The 23,418-nt window shown below is 43.8% G+C and overlaps 1 protein-coding gene across 1 annotated transcript; it reads left to right on the forward strand.

The window, feature by feature from the left end:
• Positions 1–578: 578 nt before the first annotated feature.
• Positions 579–18,744, forward strand: LOC104272233 (phosphorylase b kinase regulatory subunit alpha, liver isoform-like; the record flags this gene model as incomplete). The annotated part of the gene is made up of 14 exons (XM_009867177.1): positions 579–752; positions 1,600–1,688; positions 3,421–3,551; positions 5,072–5,228; positions 6,674–6,753; positions 6,995–7,073; positions 7,180–7,309; positions 9,047–9,148; positions 9,853–9,971; positions 12,809–12,856; positions 14,695–14,862; positions 16,352–16,405; positions 17,817–18,017; positions 18,571–18,744. Coding segments are annotated over 14 exons (1,706 nt in total), but the record flags the coding sequence as incomplete, so codon positions are not given.
• Positions 18,745–23,418: the final 4,674 nt, after the last annotated feature.

Genomic DNA, 23,418 nt, shown 5'->3' on the forward strand with positions numbered 1-23,418 from the left:
AGGAGGATGGTGCTAGACTCTCTCGGTGATGGCCAGTGATAGGACAAGGGACAACGAATGCAAGCGGGAACATAGGAGGTTCCACAAAAACATTAGGAAAAACTTTTTCACTGTGAGGGTGACAGAGCCCTGGCACAGGCTGCCCAGGGAGGTTGTGGAGTCTCCTGGATGCATTCCTGTGTGACCTACTCTGGGGGATCTGCTCTGGCAGGGGGGACTTTCAAGGTCCCTTCCAAGCCCTGACATTCTGTGTGAGTCACAAACTCATTTTAGGTTGGAAAAGACCTTTAAAATCATTGAGTTCGACTGTGATCTGTGGACAGCCAGCAAGACAAAAACCCTTTTACTGAAAGGAATTTCAGAAGAAAAAATAACTTCTTAATTTAACTACTTTCAAAGTATCAGAAACTGATTCTTTTTTTCTTTCCAATTTGTTCAGCTTAAAAATCTCCTGCTTATGATACTCTTGCATTTTGTGTGCCCTTTGGTATAAACAAGGATCGTGTTTGAAAAAGAAAACCCTGACAAATTACGATTTTACCTTTAATAAATCTTTTCTTTTATGTATGTCGCACTAGAAAGCCAGGATGAGCTGGATCAGTATATAAATGATATCCTGCAGAGTACAGCTCTGAAGTCATACCTGCCTCCAACTTCAAAGACTGCGAGTCAACCCCCTGTGTTCAGTGCAAACCATTCCACAGAAGAGATACTGTCAATAATGGCCAAGACAAAGGGCTTGGCCGTTCCAGGTATTTCTCCCTGTTAATTATTTAGTAAATCATAGTAGAAAACCTATTCTGGATGTTACAAGGGACATTTAAAAAGAGCTAGTGGCACAAGTATGTTGTAGTTAGCAAGAAATAAGAATGAATCTGAAGCTGTTGCCATCAGGTTTGTTCCCACAGTATCCCATATCTTGGTGTGTACAGGAGATAACCTGTTGTGGAATATAACATTTAATTGAAGTTAAAGTTATGGAAGCTGCTGCAGCTTCTCAGTTGGATAGAATTTTAGAAGCCATGTCAATGAATTTGGGTTTGTTTTTTTTGTCTTTGTTTATACAAAGGCAGACAAAATGTGTATTTCTTACTTTAATAAAGTTGTGGTGAAATGAAATGTTTCAATGCCAGAAGAACATAGGTATACATATGTACTTTTTAAATTTGTAGGAACAAATGGAGTGGAGAGGGAGGACAGAGTTCCTAATTGTGCTGGATTTCTAATAGACCGTTTGGAGAATTTTCACCAAAATAGTGCTTTGACTGAATTTGAAAATAGTTTCCAACATACTCATTATATGCTGTAGTATTCAGTGCCCTGGTTAAGGGGAGGCTTCCCTTAACTTCAGTTTTAATTAATAACTTTAAAGCATTTTTTTGTTAAAAAATCTCCGAGGAGGTAAGAGTTAGAACATGAGCTTGCCTCCAAGTTCCACACACAGCATCTCAGAAGCATTGCCTCTGAAGGTTGACTCTCGAAGATATTTCTGTTGTTTTTACCTAGTATAATTGCTTCATGTCGGTGTTCAATTTTCATGGTACTGAAATGGATTCCCCCCCCACCCCCCTGCTATTTTCTGATGGCTTTCCTTTCCAGCTGTGTCTATGTCTCTTCCCACTAAAGTTCTGAACACGCACCGGAAGTCTCTGAATCTTGTTGATAATCCCCATTTCTTTGAGGCAAAGGTAAGACGTGGGAATTTTTCTATGCTTTTGTGGTTTTAGGATGCAATACTGCGTCCTTTCCTCTGTTTCCCAGCCAAACCCCATGCTAGGTCTTATTTTCTTTCACAGACAAGCCATTCTGTGCACAGCACCGGATAGCTACTTCCTTGGTTTGGAATTTGTTTTTTGACTGGGTGAAGATTTTTTGGTTAAATAGACAATATCAAGTGGAAAAATTTTAACTGTGTGTGAAAAAGAAGTAATGTAATGGGTGGTTATCGTTAAAAAAGAGATTAAGTCGTTATCTTTAGTTCTAACTGAACACAAAAAGGGAAGGATGGAATATTCACGGCCTTTAGAGATGTTCTCCAAGAAATGCTGCCTACAGTAATGCCTGGGCAGAAGAGCAGTGTGTGGAAGGACGCTTGTCCTTGAAGCACCAGCCAAATCCCACCACAAGGCATGAAGGTGAGGTTGTGCTGAGCACTTTTTTGTCTCAGTTTATGGGACCGGCTGCTGAGAATGGTTACAGGAGGTTGTATCCAACTCCCTGGAGGATTCTGCTCTACAGGCTCTGTTTGTGGAAATGGTTTTGTAGGACCAAAGAAATTGCTGAATAGCATATTAAACAAAAGTTCTCCTCATCCAAGAACTCACCACAGGATTGCATAATCTGATTAGTTGACACGCTAGCTTTGTAAGCTTTGAAAATTTATCATGGCAGCTCCTGCATTCATAAAGCGCCACATGTATACAGGTTAGAGATGGAACTAAAACAGCTCTAAATTATATCACAGTATGCTAGGGTTTGGAAGGGACCTCAAAAGATCATTTAGTCCAATCCCCCTGCCAGAGCAGGATCACCTAGATGATGTTACATGGGAAGGGGTCCAGGCGGGTTTTGAATGTCTCCAGAGAAGGAGACTCCACAACCTCCCTGGGCAGCCTGTGCCAGGGCTGTCACCCTCACTGAGAAGAAGTTTCTTCTCAAATTCCGTTACCCCTTGTCTTATCATTGTTTGCCACCTCGCTCCATCCTCCTGACACTCCCCCTTTATATATTTATAAACACTATAAGGTCACCCCTCAGCCTCCTCTTCTCCAAGCTAAAGAGACCCAGCTCCTTCAGCCTTTCCTCACAAGGGAGATGTTCCACTCCCTTCAGCATCTTAGTTTCTCTGCGCTGGACTCTCTCCAGCAGTTCCCTGTCTCTCTTGAGCTGAGGGGTCCAGAACTGGACACAATATTCCAGATGTGGCCTCACCAGGGCAGAGTAGAGGGGCAGGAGGACCTCTCTCGATCTACCAGCCATCCCCCTTCTAACACACCCCAGGATGCCACTGGCCTTCTTGGCCACAAGGGCACAGTGCTGGCTCATGGCCATCCTGGATAATAGGTAGTATCCTTCTGCTTTTCTCTTTACAAGTTACAGCAAGTGACAGGAGGAGCATGCAATAATTCAGTTTTCATCTTTCACAAAACATTTCTTTTTTTTTCTTTTTTTTTCAAAAAATGGCTTTTCTTCTTGATTGAACCAAAGCTTTAGAAAAAGTTCCATTCTGGGTGTTGCGTGTCCTGGGATTAGTCTCCTTTTCATGTCTACAGTAGTCTGGCAAGAGCTATGTGATGTGTCTGTATTTCAAGTGCAGAGTTATGATGCCAGTCTATTGTTTAATGGGAAGTTAGGTTTGAACTGAATCTGCTGGTTTTTTCAAGGTAATTTCTTCAGTTTTTCTTCCATCTTTGTTACCAGGACCGTGACGCTTTGCACTTACCTAAAGATGCTCATGGTGATTTGGATTGCAGAAAGCTTGTTGAGCAGCTGAAGGAATGTCCAACGCTCCATGATCAAGCAGATATCTTATACATCTTGCATATACTAAAGTGAGTTGTCTGAGTATAAGCTTCAGCTTCTTTGTGTTTGGTCACAACTATGTGACTATTCTTGTGAAAAAGTGTTTCCACTGCTCAGGGTTATGTTTTGAGGGGAGTGACTACAATATTTTGTGCTTTAACAGAATTAGTTGACTTGGTTGCATGAATAATTTGGGTACAAAAAATGATAGTGTGAATTTCAGAATTGGTTCACACACGGTTGTGAATACATGCATGCTCCAAGGCTTATAAATAAAACAAACAAATTCTTACCATGAGTGAGAACATGCCTTGCTATATTCATGGTACTCTATTAAGATCACACAGATTTGGTATGATTTTTATAAACAAGAATAGAAGTGGAGGGAAGCTTCACCTTGTCCCTTTCTAACCAAAAGCGAAATGCAATTTTAATAAGCAGTAACTATTTTTCCGCTAATCCTTCTACATGTTTAAGTGCGCCACTGGCTAAAACTCGATGCTCTTCAAAACATTCTTGGAAACAGTCTAACCCCGGCTGCTGGGGTTAGTAAACAGCTGCTGTTTAAATAGGGAACAAAATGGAAGTGCAAACCAACAAAATCATCTTCTGGAGTGCATTTACTGGGCTTTTTTCTCCCCCCCTGTGCAGCAGTATGCTGCTATAACCTGTCAGGAAGTTAGCTTTGGATGCAAAGATGAGCATTAAGCATGTTAATCACAGATAGTCCTTACCACTGCAAAGATTGTGGTTTTGTTTATTTTAGTCTTTCCTCTGTGAGGACCTGTTCTTTGATCTCGATTTCCCAAGCAAAATGCTTAGCAGCGTCTAAGCTCCTCTTGAGCAAAGGAATTCCTGAAAAAAATACCTTTTTTTTTGTTTAACTACATGTAACACCCTTGATTTTGTGTTCTGGACTTGTTTTGCCATGGGAGTCTCTGCTGGGCAGGCAGATGGACTTCTGGTGGACTCTGTCCCTCCCGCAGGATTTGAAAAGTCGTTCTGTAATGCTTCAAAACATTCTTAAAGAGAAGCCATAATGCAGTGAATTTCAAACCCAGGAGAGGAACAGAAATTACCTTCATTTTTTCAGTAATGGCATAGGCAGCGTAGAAGCTTAGTTAATACCTAAGAACGAGGCAGGGCAAAAAACTCAAGAGTGCCCCGAGACATCTGAAAAATGCCTGCAGTCTTTAGTGGTACTGAAGATGTTGCCGAATTCTGCTTTGAAAAAGCACCACACAGAGCATTCCTCAAGCAAACTCTGCATGCACACTCAATTTGAAGGCTGGTGGACAATCCTGGGTGGCTGGTTTTGAAGCCACAGGCTCATGGCTAAGCGAGTGCTCTACTTACTTAGGAAAGTTGCGGCTGTCAGGAGGGTTTTGTCCACGTATAATCGACCTCTTGTGAAGGCCCCGATGTTACCACTTAATTCCGTCACCAAAATGAGCAACACGGTCAAAATCAGGCTATTCGTCGTGTGGTAAAGTTAAGCAGTGTAGCATTTTGTCTGATGCTCATTACTTTCCGTGTCTTTTTCTGGCAGAGGTGCTGACTGGGACACAGAGTTGGATGGACAGTACGGCGTCACTGTCCATTGCCTACTCAACGAGCTCTACAGAAAGGCAGGCATCAATCAAGAATGGGGCTTAATCCGTTACATTTCTGGTATACTCAAAAAGAGAGTGGAAGTCCTGGCTGAGGTACGAAATACAAATAATGCTGATTCAGTTTCCTGCCTGGAAACAGAGATAAAACTCCAGTTTTGCTAGTGGGCCTTGTGCTTGTCCTTCTTCTGGTCTTACCTCACAAGATACAAAGTGCACCGTTTTTTAATAAACGTTGGTTGCTTTTCCAGTGTAGAATCTTACTTTGATATCTTTACCTTTCATCTGTACTGCGAGGTGTGCTAATGTTGGCATGGACTGAGACTGGTTGTGATGGCTTTATTTCATCTCTGTTGATTGGAAAAGCTTAATTATGTGCTTTGAAGACTGTAGTTATCATTGGTAAATGTCTCTTGCTCTTGTGATATGAACATTTGAGGAGCACCAGGTACTAGCAATGATGCAAAAATATGTTCTGCTGTTTTCCATCCCATTGGGCAGTCAGTCTGCTGCATGTGTGGATGTGGTTGGTCAGAGGCATTAAAATATCCAGGACTATTAGATGGCAATAAGAAAAGATTCACAGTAAGGGTACAGATTTTATTTTAGACATTATAAAAATGCTTCCTTTCAAGGACGTTGACGCATTTCTTTAATTTCCTCCTTATCCCTGCATAATTCTGAAGAGCTCTTTCTCTAATTCCTGGCCATTTTCAAAGCTTTGACTGTCACACCTAGGATGCCCTATTTTAGGAACAGTCACATCTGTGGGGGACAATTTGTGATAGTCACCCTGCCTGGTACTTGATTAAGCGTATAACCTTTTCCATCCTCAAGATGCAATGGCTGAGCTCCGTACAGACGTGCTCACAGAAAGCTGGGTATGGTAAATTGAAAATATACTGGCACAGGATTGGAGTAGAAGAGAACTGAGATGATCTGGTTTGTTCAACGGTAAGGGAGGCAGAATAAAAACCAGAGAAGCATTGCTCTGTGAGGCCTTTGATTCAGGGTATTAAAGCAGGTAAACTGAAGACCTACTTTTTTGAGGAGGTTCGTCTAAAAGAGTAAACACTGTGGTACTGGGGGAGGCACCTAGTTCAGAATGTATCAGCATGCCTAATTCAGAAATGCCATGCAATATGTTCAGTGTTTAAGAGAGATGTTATTAGTAGGCAGGATTTTTTTTTAAACCTAATACTGCCAAGTTTTTCATTGATTAAAAACGTTTTTTATCTTACGGTAAAGGATAAAGTCCTTTATTGATCTGCCGACCCCACTGGAGTCTGCAATCCTTATGCTGCTGATTTCACTGAGCAGGGAAGCAGGCTTTCAGCCAGAGCAGACTTCTCTGAGCCCTGTTGACCTCAGGGGACCTTTGGCAACTAGTTAACAGCGTTCTGCAGGAACTGCATGACTGGTACTGAATAGAAATGCACTTTAAAGTTGCTAAAGAGGTGCTTCATTTCAGGGAATTAAAAGCTCTATCACTTCCACATGACTCAGAGAAAGTTCTTTTGCTTTCTGTCCCGTTGTGATAGGCGTGCACAGACCTTCTGTCGCACCACAAGCAGCTTACTGTGGGCCTGCCACCAGAACCCCGTGAGAAAATCATTACCACGTAAGTTGGAGCAGTGCGTCAGCTACAGAAGCATCCTGCCCTTCATCTTCCTGACCGTATGGGGCTGCTGCTAATATCTTGTTTTAAAACTTACTCCTTGCCTTTGGAAGGAGATGCAGTCACCCAGGTAGAATCATAGGCACCTTCGTGGTGCAAAGATCTTCCTGGGTGACTTGTGCTCGTTCAAGAGGTTAGCACCAGGGGCCTGAGCCACTGCTAACTGTGGTTTGCTTTCTTGCAGCCCGCTGCCACCTGAAGAGCTCATAGATCTTATTTATGAAGCCAGCGGCCAAGACATCAGTATTGCAGTCCTGACACAGGTACACAGTGTGTGAAAGAAGGATTCTTTCAGCTGTGGTGCCAGTGTTTGCTCTGTGCCTGGGAAAGCCACTCTAAACGGATGCTCTTACGGATTTACTCTTACAGGAAATAATTATGTACTTGGCGATGTACGTCCGGTCACAGCCTAGTCTGTTTGTGGAGATGCTCAGGCTCCGCATTGGTCTGATAATTCAGGTGATGGCCACTGAGCTGGCTCGAAGTCTGAAATGCTCAGGTAAGAACAATTTTATCATAGGGGTAATTATGGCGTTATTTCTGCTTCCCCTCACTGTTGATTTTTCATGTGTGTGTGTGTGTGTGTGTTAAATCCTTTAATGACTTCTTCATTCCGCATGTGCAGTTACAAACTTTGAAAATAACTTCTATTTTTGACTTGATGAAAGATTCCTGCCCTCCTATCCCCTAGTCATTCAAGCTGAAATGGATTTTAAATACTTAAGTCCCCAGACTTCCAGTAATTTTTCAAGATCCATGTCATCAAATTGTGCATGTGTGTGTATTTAGGGACCTGATACCACTAATGACAATGAGAATTAGCATCCTAGGTATCTTCTGAGTATTTAAGCCTTAATTCATAGTTCTGGTGGTTCTTACTCAAAATAACTTCTGATCCTCTTCCTTTTATGTGTAAGCCTTCTCCCCTTAAATGTGCTTAGTTGGAAAGTATTTGCAGTTTAGCTTTCAGCTAGTGATATGTTATTTTGCTAGGACATCAGTAAAAAAAAAAATTCTTACAGGCCCCCAAGATGTTGCAAATGCCCTACAAAACCCCAAGAGGTTAAGTAACAAACAAGTGGTGGAAGGCAAAAATATTTTAAACTCTCTTTAGAGAAGTGGAACTAGAAAGAAATGATGACTGAAGAGAGATCTGAAAAATCACTGAAGAATTTTCCTCGTTGAAAGGAGTCAGAAGGCGGAGAAGGAACAGTCAGGAAAAATAATCAAGTTACTGTGACAAATATATTGTCAAATGCTGACTCTTAGTAGCATGATCTGGACCATGTTTTCTTGACTCAGGTCTTGTAACTGTTTCTAGTGCCTGAGCACGCCCTAAAGAGGGATAACCTTGTGGAAGCATGTTTTCTGGTCTTCCTTGGTTTTGTCCCTGGTGGAATGAAGAGGAGGTCCCTGGTACTTGGTTAGGTGAAGTCCACTTTGGCCGCTGCCGCTCTCTAACTGAAGTGGGTACCTGGCACTAGAGGTCAGCAGGTTTCTCCCTTAGGAGAAGTTAATAAAGGAGCCAAATAATTCCCTGGGATAGTTCTGTTTCTTTTACGAAGAGTGTACAGAAAGCCTTGTTTTCATTTTCCCCGAAACCTGTAGGTGAGTAGCAGAAGCTGCTTCGTTCTCAGTGCAAAGCCCGTCTTTTCTGGGGTCCCTTTTTGCTATTCCTCAGCCATAACGTCCAGATGCTTCGTACGCTGCCCTCAGCTTCATCACTGCCTTTTCCACATTTTCCTATGGGAGATCTGTCCGTGCACACGCACTTGTGCTCGTATGTGTGTATCTGCTTTTTCTCATTTACGAGTGTGATCCTTTAATCAAATAAAACTCAGGCCTTCCCATGTGCCAGCATTCCTTTATGGGATAACTCTGGCTCTGTAATTTGGATCTCTACGTCTTCTGCAGTTGGGTGACGGCTGCAATGGCTTTCCAAGGGAGCTTGCTTTGCAGAGGAGCAACTGCTTTCTCATCATCACTGTCAGTGAGATGACACACAAGCTGCAGCATAATATTCACTAATGTAAATAGCGTTATTTCCACGCGGTGTTTGTTGTCTAGTCCTGAAATGTATTTTCTTTGAAATGTGACTCTACATGTTAATTTTTTTTAAGGAAGCGTTAGCCATAAAGGTAAGTGAGTCTGAACTTCATTCATAAGCAGTTTACTTGGGAAAACAAGCTATAGAGACACCTGTAGTGATGATTGTCCTTCTTTTCTTTTAAACTAGGTGAAGAAGCTTCAGAAAGTTTGATGAATCTAAGCCCCTTTGATATGAAAAATCTCCTACACCATATTCTCAGCGGAAAAGAGTTTGGAGTGGAAAGAAGCTGTAAGTTGTCCGTTTGGGCACTTGTGTATGTTTAGTGAGAACCATAAATATAAAGTTAGATAAAATCATAGAATCATTTAGGTTGGAAAAGACCTTCAAGGTCATTGAGTCTAACCATTAACCTAGCAGTGATTGTCAGAAAAGTAGGAATCTACTCATGGGACATAAAATAGAGGTATAAGTAATGCATTGATCATGGGTGGCCAGTACATGTGTGTCTGCTGTGGAATAAATGAAACAAATAAAATGGAAGCTGCCCTGCACTGAAATAAGGTTGTCTCAAGTTTTCAGTGATACGAAGGCACACTTTTAAAATGCAGAAATTCTGTGTGACCAGAATGAAAACCATAAAAAGATCATATCTAACCTACCTTCAAGGAGTGTGTCTGTGATACCCGGGTATTCCTGACGGGCACGTCAGCTGTCTCCTGGTTTCGTTCTTAGGCCCTCACAGACTCACTGCAACTCTGACATCTTTTAAAGCTACTATTGCTCAATGTCATGGAAAATCAGGCCCTGCTATCTAAGTATGGATCTAGGCTCCTTACCTGATGCAATCTGGATTAACTATTGACGTGATGGGAAAGGATGCTGTCGCCAAGAGCCCTGTACACTTCTGAAAGGATATGTGTTTAAACTTCTAGATGCAATTTAATCTGGTTTTCTACCTTAGAATTCTAAAAATGTCCATTTGCTTCTTTTAGTGCGACCTGTAGATTCCTCTTCATCAAGCCCTGCAATTTCTATTCATGAAATGGGACATTCTGGAGCAACTAAAACGGAAAGAAGTGGTATTACTAAACTGAAGAGTGAGATGAAGCAGGTGAGAGTTTTCTGTTAACACTCATTAGAAAATGCAGCTGTTCTGGAACTGTGGTATGTTAGGTTTTATTCTTGGTAAATGACTGAAGTTGCCAAAGGTCCTTTGATTTAAAGCTGATCACTAAATAGAAGGTAGCAAAGGGGATATTTTCTCCAAAAGAATGTGCTTTCTTTTTTTTCTTCTTCTTTCACATGCTGAGTATAGAACAAGCTTTAATGCATTCATGGCATCAACTTTTAGAACAGCTCCTTTATCATCTTTAGCCAAGGAAAAGTCAGATGTACAAAGTAAAGCTTTCATGCAAAGTGTTCATTCTTGTACTCTGCCCAAGTTACTTAACTGGCCCACATGCCTTTTGGAAAAGTATACATGGAAAAGAAATCTTGGTTTGTCTTCTCCCTGTTTTGTTTCTTCAGGAGAGGAGAATTAGATACATACACAAATATATGTATATGTATATGTATATATTTAACTTCAATGCTTTAAATTACACAGCAGCTGAGTATATGGAGAGATATCACAGAAAACACAACCAAAATATCCTGAATGGATGTGACTGAAGGTTTTGTTATGAATGCTTCTGATTCCCGTATTTTGTGTCTCTAGTAATAATTCTGTTTTGCTCTAGATAAATAGAAAGTTAGTAGTTAAATACATTTATAAGAATGACTCCATATTTTTCAGCCTGAGGTATTCAGCCTGGAAAAGAGAAGATCCAGGGAGACCTTATTGCAGCCTTTCAAGTACTTCAAGGGGGCTTATAAGAGATGTTTCTAACCAAGGCCTGTAGTGACAGGACAAGGGGCAATGATTTTAAACTGAAAGTGGACAGCTTTAGATTTGACGTAAGGAAGAAATTTTGTGCGATGAAGGTGATGAGACACTGAGACAAGTTGCCCAAAGAAGCTGAGGATGCCCCATTGTTGGAAGTGTTCAAGGTCAGGTTCGATGGTGCTTTGAGCAACCTACTCCAGTGAAAGATGTCCTTGCCCATGGCCTGGACTAGGTGATTTTTAAAGGTCCCTTCCAACACAAGCCATTCAATGAGTGTGCATTAGAAACCTATTTTTTAAAGACCCTGTTAACAAGCAAGCTGGTTTCATTTAATCTGAGGCCATTTCTGTAAGTTTCTAAGGAAGTATTTGAATTTTTTTTTGATTGTACAAAACAGATTTTCTCAGTAAGCCTCCCAAAAGGAGTGGCACTTCTCCGTGATCCTAGCATGGTTTGATGGTGATGATAAAGATCAATTAATCATAGAATCACTAAGGTTGGAAAAGATCTCTAAGATCATCAAGTCCAACCGCTAACCCAACACCACCATGACCACTAAACTATATCCATAAGTGCCACATCTACACGTTTTTGAACACCTCCGGGGATGGTGACTCCGTGACTTCCCTGGGCAGCCTGTGCCAATGATTCACCACTTTCAGCAAAGAAATTTTTCCTAATATCCCACCTAAACCTCCCCTAGAGCAATTTGAGGCCATTTCCTCTTATCCTATCGCTAATTAGTTGGGAGAAGAGACCAGTCCCCACCTCACTACAGCCTTCTTTCAGGTAGTTGTAGAGAGTGAGGAGGTCTCCTCTCAGCCTTAATGATTCTTCAAAGGACATGATCAGACAGGGAAGCAGAGGCACCTGTGAAACACGAGGTGTCCGTCTCACAAGACCCGGCTGCCGTGTTTGCACAGTGCTACACCGAGCATCGTCGCTGGCCAAGCTTCGAGGCGCAGCCGTGGCTGCAAAGGTGCCACTCACTGCTTCCCACCTGCCCTGAAGTGACCTCAGGGGTTCAGTGTGAGCAGGGCTCACTGTCTGTTGCAGCCAGTGTCTGACTGCAGGGACTTTCTAGGATTGGAGAGGGACTAGGCTCTAGGTGGCAGCATTATTTTAAGTACAGAGGTGGGCCTGAGCTTAGACGCTTGGACCTTTGTTGAAAATAGATTTCCGGAGTCGGTCTTGTGTTAGATGGAAACTTGGTATTTGGCACAGAAGAGGAGTTGGCTGGGTTTATTTTTGTTCCCCACCACCACCTTGCCATTCATGCTGCTTCCTGCCACAGCTCACTTCATTCTCTGAATTTAAATACTAATTCATTGTTGTTTTGTCTGTGGTGGAGAGAATCAACTTTGTGTTACAAAGAATATTTCAAGTACCTATACTGACATCTCTTTGCACCAGAGCTCAAGTGTTGAGCGATTGCAGCTCTCTCGTTTGCTGCTGTTTTTTCTTGAGTTTGAACATCAAGCTTTTGGCTGGGTCTGGACCATTAACCCTTAATCAGGGGGCAGGGCTTGGGGTGGGCAGGTGCAGAAGAATGCTGTAAGTCTGTGGTGCTGCATCCACATTTCAACAAAACCTTAGCCTAGCAGCTGTTTGTTTAGCGGTGCCCACCCAGCTGACAGCCCGCAAACTCTCTGCAGACCTTCCCGTGCACAGAGAAGCTGCTGACATTGCAACAACACGTGGGGAATGGGAACGGGGAGCTTGGGGCACTTTCCCAGCCCTGAGTCGCAGGGAAGCTTTTGCATGCATCTTAAACTGCGATGGTTTGTGTTGGCCATGCTTGGAGCTCAGTGGATGGTGTGGGCAGCTTGTGGCTGCCAAACAGGCTCCTGGCACGGTGGGATCTGCCTCGTGGTGACCCTGGGCGATGGCAGCAGCTGCCCCAAGTGCAGCCCTGCAAGAGTCCAGGGCCTGCTGCAGTTTCCCCCTTGAGCACATGCACTTATTCTATGTTTCTTGTCTTTGTATGGATGGCTATTTAACCATGTTTGCATCCTGTTCCATCATGGCGGGCTGACGTGTTGGTGTCTGTTTTTGTTTTGTAGTTCTTTCATGAGGGACACGGCATGTCCAGCAGCATGTTTGTTTCCACGGTAAAACACCGTTCTGCAACTCTGCACCTGCTCTTCAGCCCTGTGTGTGTGTGCAAGAGTCTTAGCTCTAGACACCCGCTGTGACTTCTCCTGTGTAAAAACTTGTTGTTTTCAAACCCTGCCCTCTTCTGTTTTGTTCATCTTCATTGGGAACCAGTTCTCATTAGTAATCTTTTAATACGAGTTGAGTGTTGCATTTAGATCCACTTAGTTCTTCTGGAGCTTAAGCAGTTGTAGCAGATAAAGCACTGTAGCAGACTTAGCTGCTTGGTGGTGGATTATGTTACAGGTGTCATCAGTGTTTAAAAGTAATGTAGCATTGATAAATGCTGGCAGTCCCTGGACAGTAATGAACCCAGAATAGCTTCAAGTTGCTGAGATGGGGTTTATGGGCATGGCTGTCTTCTCAAGCAGTCATCTTCTTTCAAGGCAGAGATGTGTAGCTCTTCTGAAGTTCTCGTTACCAAGAAGGAAGATATTTGTTTAAATATTGTACCAACAGAAACCTCGACAATTTAGAGTAAGGCTGAGGCTCCAAATCCGTCTCACAAAGTGATGCAAAGTTTGCAGCTATGTTTGCGCTTTGGACTAGCGGCTGGTGTTCACAATTCTTCACATCTGCAGACTGGCTGTCGATGACACATCTCCCAAGTGTCCTAAATACACGACTGCAGAGCACCACTAGCCCTGTGGCCTGGCCTGACAACCACCAGGTTGTCCCACGTACCAGCGCAGAAAGGCAGGCTTCAACTGTGCCTTTGGTTCAAGTGTATAGAGTCGTTCAGTGAGTCTCTGCTTCTCTGAAGCACCTGAGTAGAATTATTGTATGCAGGTCGATTTCTCTACTTTGACACTGACCCTCTTGATGGCCTCATGCATCCCTTTAGCCCTGCTCAAGAGGGTGGAGGGAGTTCTGTCTGTCTTGGTCAGCGTGCAGGAAGAGCAAGCACCAAAACATCAAGGGAACACCACCCAGGCCTCACTGACACCAGCCGTAGTGGAAAGGGACTGGTTGTGTTTGGTGGTCTTTTTGCAGAGCTTATGTGGAATCAGTGAGCCCACCATTTGCAAACATGAAAGTTTTGGTCTTCATTTCCTCCTTCCCTGCTACTTTGCTCAGGCAGTTTCTTTCTTGGAGATGATGGGATTTGAGATGGGGCTGTCAGTGTCCTTTCTGGGCTGCAAGTAACGAGTGTGCAAAAAGGAACAGGGAAACGAGCACACAGCCTCTGGGAGTGCAAGAAGTAGATGGCCTGCATGTCTAGAAATGGTAGTGCCACAACTTTGAAGATGATTTGCTGCCTAAATTACTCTTTAAGTCTGGTAGAGTAAATAATAGAACAGTAGTGGCAATAAAGGAAACAAGACTGATACTTACAGAAGGGTAGGCACGACAATTCCGTGACCACAGGAAGCCTATTTGTAATTATTTACTTTAATGGAGCTTTTTGCTTGGAGAACATCTCTTGCTGGATTCATGGACCCATTTGATTCTCTCATGACAATGAGCCCAAAGTCCAAATCAGACCTACCTGGAAATCCCTGTATCTTGCACACCAGTGACACCGCCCTGGCAGCCAGCTCCTGCTTCTCAAAATAGTCATAGCTTGTGTTGAAGTTTTCTTGTTGAACTGCTTGCCTGTTGAGTACTAGAGACGTGAAGCTTGTTGTGAAGGGCAGAAAAAGGGACCGGTCCTGCTCCGTCATCTTGTATGAGGTCATGGCCTATATTTTTTTCCCCTAGTTCTAGGGTACATTGTAACAGAATGATACATTCACCAGGATCAGCACTTGGGGTGGTAGAAAGCAGCTAACCAAGGCTTTAATGTTTCTTGCAGAGGGGCAGTAGTCCATCGTCTCCCACTAGCACTTCTCCAGCTGGCTCCAGTGGACACACAAGCTGGGGTGACCGAAAAGGGCAGTGGCTGCGCAGGAGGAGGCTTGATGGTGCTATTAACAGAGTTCCTGTTGGCTTTTACGAGAAGGTGTGGAAAATCCTTCAGAAGGTAAGTTGGCAGCTGTGGAGGGCAGGAGGCAGGTGACCTGTACAGTAACATGGGGAGGTGGTGAGGCGGAGACAGTGTGTTGCTGGGAGTTGGTCTTCAGCTGGAAGATTTGTGGAAACTGGAGTCATGAGTAGGAGCGTGTCTTTTGTGCTCTGGTTCAGAAAGGCTGTGAGGAATGAAGTAGGAAACTGCACTGACTCTTCCAAAGTGTCTTGAAGCCTTTTGCTGGCTCTCATGAGCTGTATGATGTTCTTAACATTTATTTTGTTTGTTTGCTTTTAAGTGAAAAGTAAGTCCTTGCCAGTACCTTGGAGATCAGGGGTATGTAAATCTGTTGAGGGCAGCTCTCCTGGAAGGAGAGGAGGAGAATTAGGAGTTTTTACTAATTTCAAAGTGATTACGTGCCTGTTCTTGCGGCGTGAAAGCTGGTGTTGGGCACGTTGCAGCACTGAGCTGTTCATGCCTACCGAGCTGGGAAGAATGCGCATCACCAGCTTAGGCTGATTTTGGTTGTCCTTCTAAAATCAGTTATGCCAAAGCTGTTCGTGTTGATATCAGCCAAGACGAGTCATAGGCGGCCTCTTGGCTATTTACCAATGGGATCTTCCAGTAGTCAGCAACACATCTGTCCTGACCCAAAGTAATAGCTGGAAGTATTGGAAAGTTTTTCTGGCTATTAGAATCAGTTGTTCTTATTTGTCTTCAGTATTTATTTCTTAAATTCTTTTTGGACTATTAATAAAATCTTTCTCTTGGTGCTTTTTTGTACCTCAGGTACCCAAATGTGTCATTCCTTAGACCACCTTCTTACCATTTAGACTTTGTTATTCTTTTCTTGTATACAAGAAAATATATGTGTATGTATATATATTCTTGTATACATGAAAATATATATATGTGGTTATAAATATCTTACGTATTTTATGAGAGATACATTTATATGAGATATTATATGAGATATATTTATATGATATATATGTGTGTATTTGGTATTTCTAACACCATCTCTTCCCCACTGTTGGTGGCCTGTATCCAAGCACCCCAACATGTTGACATCCTTGAGTTGTGTTGCCCTGGGTCTGAAACATGTTCTCAATTCTGTCGTCTATTGTCGTACTTTTGCATTATCTTTTATTTCTACGTCCTTTCCCATAGAATATTCTCTGAAATCTGTGAAATATTCTCATTGATTTGTTCTCCTCCTTTGTGAGCCTCTTGCTGTAGTGGCTCTGTATGTACTTTCCTGTCCTTCAGGAGCTGGGCTGGAACACAGTGCGCTCTCTGCCTGTCGTGTCAGGCTGTTTATAACACTGGCTGGGTTATATAACAACTTCTTCAGTGAAGGTGAAATATTTTTAACAGGTTTTGTTGGTTTTGTGTTTTTTGGTTGGTTGTTTTCTTGTTGTTGTTTAGTTTTAGAGCAGAGAAACCTCAGTTTTACCTCCAAGAACTGTGATTTCTCTTCACTGTCAAAATGTTGTTGTTTCAGTGCCACGGTCTGTCTATTGATGGGTACGTCCTTCCTTCTTCAACCACCCGAGAGGTACAGTAAAACACTGATGATTTCTAGCCTTGTGATTGAACGTTTGGTTTGACAGCGTAAGGTGCAGAGGGGCTGCTGTTGCAGGTCACAGAATCACAGAATGTCAGGGGTTGGGAGGGACCACTAGAGATCATCTGGTCCAGCCCCCCTGCCAGAGCAGGATCACCTACAGTAGGTCACACAGGAACGCGCCCAGGTGGGTTTTGAAAGTCTCCAGGGAAGGAGACTCCACACCCTCCCTGGGCAGCCTGTGCCAGGGCTCTGGTTTTAAGAAGGTCGGGAGATCTAGACCTTCCCCCAGCACCTCCACCAGCTTCCCCGGGGCTGTGCCAATGAGTTCCTTCTGCCGGGCAGGCCTGCGAGCGGTGGGCTCGTGGCGGATTTTTCCCTTCACACCTCTGCCCGCCCTGCCCACACCCACACTGACTCCTGCGCCAACACAGCAGGCCTTGAGAAAGGGTGGCTGATGGCAGAGCTTTGGGCAGGGTGAGGACAAGGCACAGCCTTCTTGGAATAAAGCAGATGTGTTGCTTGCCACTTCTCCTTTTTCTTTTTTTTTTTTCTTTCTTTATTTTTTTTTTAAATATGCTGCAACAGCAGCCAGGGTATTTTGGGATCACAGTCTCAAAAGTAAATGCCAATTAAGGATGATTGTTTCTAGCCAGAGCTTTGACTCCTTAAATCCGTAAGCTTTCCTTACTTTTCTTTTTTCCCTTAGTTGAATTGCCACTCTGTCTTTAGATGCTCTGGCAAGTTCTGAATTCACATCTATAAAATGAACTCTGGTGGACAGTAATCCATCAGTGCAGGAGAGGTGCTGGTGTGCCTGAGAGTGTCCCTGTCTGATTCCCTTAGCTCTGGCTCTGGCTTCCTTCTCTTCTGAGGGACATTGGTAACAGCTGAAGAGAGGAGCTGGAATTTTCTGCCGAATTTAAACCTTTTTTTTCTCTCTTTTTTTTCAGAATGGAGAGCTTTATTTATTCCTATTGTGTAGATAAATAGGCTTATATTTTTAGCCTGTCAGACCTAGACAGTATCTAATTTTGCTCTTTAAAGGAATCAGACGAAATAAGCACAAGCCTCCTAAAGCAGCAGCCTTTCACTTCACATCCATAGAGCCAGGCCAGCACAAATTAGGCTGCTCCACGAACAATATAGCTGTATCTCTGCATGGAAGGGCATTCACTCTAAGCAGGTGGCTATTTTTAAGACTCGACAGTAATTTTGGCCTTGTGACTAATGTGTGATGCCAGAAAGATGCTTAGAAGGCCAAGCATGTGAGGTCACAGAGTGAGGAGCAAAGAGTTAATTTGTGTGTAACTACAGTGTGTGTGTGTGTGTGTGTGTGTGTGTGTGTGTGTGTGTGTGATATTCGTCAGTTTTTCTTTCCATTTCGCCTCAAACCTGCCAGATGACCCCGTGTGAAATCAAGTTTGCTGTGCATGTGGAGTCGGTGCTGAACCACGTACCCCAGCCTGAGTACAGGCAGCTCTTGGTGGAAGCTATTCTCGTTCTCACGTTCCTCTCCGACATCGAGGTGAACAGCATCGGGGGCATCATCCACGTGGATCGAATCGTGCATATGGCCAATGACCTGTTCCTGCAGGAGCTGGTGAGTTCAAAGGGCAGTGGTATTAAGCCTCCATGTTTGAAAATTGTCCCCTGCTCCTTTTTGAATGCGTGTAATGAGTTCGATCTTAGCCTTTTTCTTTCCGCTACGAAGACAGATCAACTCTCTTGAGTGTCTTCTGGAAATATAAATTGGAAAAATAATTTAAGAATTTTAAATACATCTTGGAAAACTAACTGAAGAATTGTGGGAGATTTAAAGGGAATACAACTGTAGTGGCTTGCAAGCTCTGAAGTAAGTGGGTAGACTGAAGGAAGTTTTTACCAAGGCATTAGGATTATCAATATTTGAATAATCCTGCACGCCCACTACAAAGGACAAAAATATGTGAAGATATATGTTCCTCATCTACTTACACTGATCCAGCTAAGTCATGTGGGTCCTGTAATAATCCCCATTAAGATTTTCATGAGGGAAAGGAGAATTGCTTTCAGTATTCAGCACAAATGCAAAATCATAGTGTGGCAGAGGCTTTTTCCCAGTAAATAAGCATGTGCACCTAACTTTCCTTACTCCTTTGCTTATGTCTTTTCAGAAATCATTCGGAGCTACTGGTAGTATCTTGGAGAAGGACGTAGCCACAGGAATTTGCCACTTTTTTTACGACAGTGCTCCGAGTGGGGCCTATGGCACCATGACGTACCTAACGAAAGCCATCATTATTTATTTACACGATTTCTTGCCTAGCACGGGCTGCACGATGCAGTAAGCGACGCCTCACGTGGGAGGGAAGGTTCAGAAGCTCTTTCTGCCCGTTTCCCTGCCATGAACCTCTCGTTCGGTCGCTGCATGTCTGTTTGCCAGGCACTACCTCAGCATCTTACGCTAGTCGTCACGCAAACGTCCATGCCTACCTTGCCGGAGAACGGGTGGGTGGAATTTGGCCTGGTTTTTAGAGCGTGTGCGAGAAGTAGCAAATAATGAGGCTTATTCTACATAAATGTAATTCATATTAAATTAGCAAGAATTATACAGTTTTGCCAAGAGGGAAACAGATTACTCTGTGGAGATCAAAAGGCATAATAAAAACGAGGGAGCTGTATTTCAGGCATAAAGGCTCCCAAATAAGGGAAGCGATGGAATTCATTAATTTTGCTCCTGCTGTGTGCAAATGTGTATCATTGTGAATCACTAATGCAGTAGTGTGAAACATCTGGGGAAATGTAAATTAGAGGAATAGGAATAACTTGAAATAACCAGGTGGTATTTCTAATATGCACTTATCCCACTTCTCATCTCATTTGCAGCCAGTCAATGCAGGGCTAACGCCAGCAGAGACAATTGTCTTACAGTATCCAGTAACTGGAGAGGATAGCCTCTCTCAGGAATCTGCATCTGTCTTTAATCTGAAGGAAATAGCTTCCTCCCCTGCATCCCTAAGGCTTTGGAGGCAAAAAATCTCAAGACTCCAGTTTCTCCAAGGTGACAGACAGGTTTATGCCTGTAATCCTTTCCCCTGAATGGAACAAGATAAACCTCTTCCACTCAGGCACCCTTTCCGAGTCTCCTGATCCTTTCCCTTGCAAATAGCCCCAGAGGTAAGAATGGCATAATTGCCACCCTTCTGGCGCAGCATGAGTTTACGGAAGGCTTTGATGTTTCTCTTTCTTTTTTTCTTCCTTTTTAATTTTTTTTTTTATTATTTTTAATTTGAAGTCACAGTTGTCACATGTAATTACGGTTGGGCTGTCTGGAAATCTCCTTTCAGACAGCTCCCAGGTTAGTGCCTGTGCCTTGAATCTGTCCACTGGAAACCAGTTTCCGTGGCTGCTCCAAGCTGCTGCGAGGAGAATAGGTACATCCTGCTGGTAAATGGCTCCGTTTAAACAGAAAACAGTTTAATTCCTCTGGAGGAGACAGCCCAGCTTTACTCCAGGCGCTGGCTCTGGTTTTCCTTGTGCCAATGCTGCTGGTTTTTCCACCAGCCAGCACATGTCTGGCTGACAGCTTCAGAAAAGTGGCGGCAACTTCAGCCTCTCCGGCGGCCACAGGCTCCCTCAGCAGCGCAGAGGTGTGCTGGCACTGCCCCCGCGCCAGCCAGGTAAAGGGGCAAAGAGCACATATGCCCTGTAAAAAATTCCCCATGCTAATAAGCCTAGTAAGCATATTTGGGTGAGACAAGCTCCCCCCGCCTCAGTATTTCAAAACATAATTATGCCATTTTTACAGCATTTAAAAACTTCTAATTTTTATTTTTAATACTGGAACATGGTGCTTTAGAAAACAAGGAGTTTCGTTCCACTTTTATACAGATACCTGAAAAATATCTTGATGAAAGGAGGGAAGTAAACCCCTGTCTCACCCACCAGTCGCCAGCACCCACGATCCCTGGCAGCGCTAAGTCCCTGACAGCCGTGCCGCCCCGCTGGCTGTTCCCCTGCTGCCATAACAGCATCCGGATGCTGGCTCGAGAGAGTGGAGGTGTGGGAGGCCTCAGGAGATTATTTCATATTTTTGCAGAGGCCGGGAGAGTTGGGCAGTCCAAGGACCCCTTGGCTGAGTGCTCTGGGAGAGGCAGGTGCTGTGTAACCCACCATGAAAACTGTGGGCCAGCTGAGGGGCTGGTATAAAGGCAGAGTGCAATTAGCACTTGGATGTTTTATTGATATGGGGCCTGTTCTGTAGGGTTTTGCCTTCGTTATGGCTTGTGCTTTTTTTTTTTTCCTTGTTTGCCAACAAATGAAAGTAAAATCCTTTATTTGCTTTTAAGCAGATAGATAGATGGGACAGTGCAGAAGGTGAGCACGCAAGAGCATGTGTAGTGGTTGCTTGTTCATATGAAAAGTCGGTAGTAGCAGTTATTTTTGCTTTCCTTGTTGAATCTTAGATTGTGAGAAATGCAAGATGATTTTCCCTCAGACTCTTGGTCGGCCGTGTGATCGTGTGTTCAGCAACAAGAAGGGTGATGTAGTTGGCTTTACATGCAGCTGCATTGAAGTCTAAAGTAATCGAGCCTATGGCCAAACATACCAGGACACCCCTTAACACCTGTTTGTTTTAAATGGGAGTACCTTTGACTGGCAATTCGTAGTATGACCTAGGTTTTTGGTATATACTTGGTATAGACTTTGGTATATACTTGATCAGCATGGAGTGCAGGCACTTGGAAAAGTGTATGTGTGGTTGAGGTAGCTGGTGGTTATGAAACATGAGGCCAGTGGAAGGGAAACTTATGTTACCTGCAGGTCACTGCTGTGTTACTGCTCACACTGAAGAACTGTTCTAACTGGAGAATTGTATTTTAGTGCTAACCTAATTAAGCAAATAAGGTTTTATGGAGATGACCCCCTAGCTTTGCTGAAGAGTCACCTGTGTGCGAGGGGGTGTGTGCGGGGGCAGGTTGGGGGGTGTGTGTGTGTGTGCGCAGGCGAGGGTGTGCTCCCAGGTAAGATACCTGACGGCTTTGCCATCTGCGCAGGGCTGAGCTAATTGGCAGAGACTCAGCTTGGCTATCGGGCTTCCTGGGGGAGCCAGCAGAGGATAACAGGGACAACTTCAAGTCCCTGGAAACCCACTGATGGAAAGAAGGCAAAGGTGAAGAGATACATCCTGTGCCTCAGCAATGAGGGCATGGAAGACTTTAAATAGACCCATATGATACCTTGTTTTGCCCAGAAAGTAGGAGGAGGGGAGATGCCACCAGCATTGACACCTGTATCTGTAAGGCAAGAGTTTTGGCACTTGACTGCAGACTGATTCAGTCCCTGCTTGAAGAACAGCTTGCAGCTGAAAATTAAGTAGCTGCTGCAGGAATTCGTGGGATTAAAAAGAATAAATTAAAAAAAGATTGAGAATGGGAGTTATGGAAGGAAGATCTTCAGCTCGAATAGTTTGGATTTCAGTACAAGTAGCCAGGCTCTCTCCCACTCTCGGTTTTAGTCTCGAGTGGCTTTTATGCCTGCCTTGAGATGTTTCACAGTTACTCCCCCTGCCGCCCCCTCTTCTTCTGGTAGGGGTGAGGGGGCTCCCGTGTGCCGCTGGCAGCTGACAGGGCAGACTTCTTTCTCTTTTTGGCTCGATGACTCAGCTCCTCTCTTACCTCGGCCCCGCCTCCCCGAAAGCCCCCTCTCACCGCCTGCCGAGCGAAGCCCTGCGTTGCCACCTCACGTTTAGGTCCCCTCTCCTGAGTGATTCCTCACACGAGGGCGGCTTCAGGACCAGGTCATGAGGGGGCATCAAGGTTTCTGCGCTCCCACCTCTTGTCGCACCCCCTGGCTTTGCCCTGTTTCCCGAGGTGGGGGAGGTGGTGGCAAAGGAGGACTCCAGAGCTGAGCTCTCACCTTTCATCTCATCACTTGGCACCCGCGGCAAGGAAACCAGTGCTGGGAAGCAAGATCCCACCCCCCCCGCAGGGGTGGCTGTCCGGCCTGGGTGGAGCCTTTGTGTCACTCCCCTGGAATGAGGTGGGGCTCATCCTCACTGTGCATAGAGCAGACTGAACACATGCTAAAAATACACATTCAATATTACCAATGCCATTAAAATTTTTACTGTGAATTTTGTTTGCACTATTAAAAGATTTTTCTTTCCTCCTCCCCTAGGCAACAGAAATAAGCGTGTGCGTGTTTATTCATTCATCTATTAAGTTACAAAATACTTTGTATTTAATTGAAGGAGATTTGCTACAGACAAAGCTTGGGTTGCTGTTCCATTCTGTGATGATAAACCAGGATGGTTTTGGTTTGTTTTTTTTTTTCCTTAACTTTCAGCTACTTTATTTACCTTATCTTCCACTGTTAGAATTTAATGATGGGCCAGACTGGAACATTTTTCTACCCAAAAAGCAGTTTATGCACACTGTCTTTACTGAGGCTGAATTTTGTGTTTTCAAGAAGCTCCTGACCTGGCTGCAATTCATGTTATGTCACTGTGTGGCTTTTGGAGTGTAACATGCAGGAGAATGAGGTCCAGGTTCTCCCCACAGGAGTGGAGGGGGGCACTTGCAGGAGTGGGACTGTTGGCCTGCAGGCTCTGGGGAGTCCAGGGGCACTGGACTCTTCCATCTTGTGTTCCAGAAACTCGAATTCAGAAATTCTCACTTTACTTAGTAAGAACTGCTGAACTACATGCAAGAATATTTAGGTATGGTAATATCAAAATTTGTTTATTTTCATGTTCTTATTCATCTCTTTGTTTTAAAGAAATCCAGTTCATCTTCAGGAAAAGCATGCTGTACTCTTGACAAGTGTAGGATACCAAACTATGGGCAAGAAGACACCACACTTACACATTACTGTGAAAACCGAAGTTTTATTTTGTGATCTCTCATATGTTACGCTGACATGCCATGGCTTTAGCTTTCATTTAGGGTGATGAGTTATGCCCATTTCTTAGTTCCAAACCCGAACAAAGGTAGGGCAAAGTAACCAGTGGCAAGAGGAAA

Source organism: Apaloderma vittatum, unplaced genomic scaffold (assembly GCF_000703405.1).
Source record: "Apaloderma vittatum isolate BGI_N311 unplaced genomic scaffold, ASM70340v1 scaffold20883, whole genome shotgun sequence".
In the NCBI taxonomy this organism is placed as follows: domain Eukaryota; kingdom Metazoa; phylum Chordata; class Aves; order Trogoniformes; family Trogonidae; genus Apaloderma; species Apaloderma vittatum.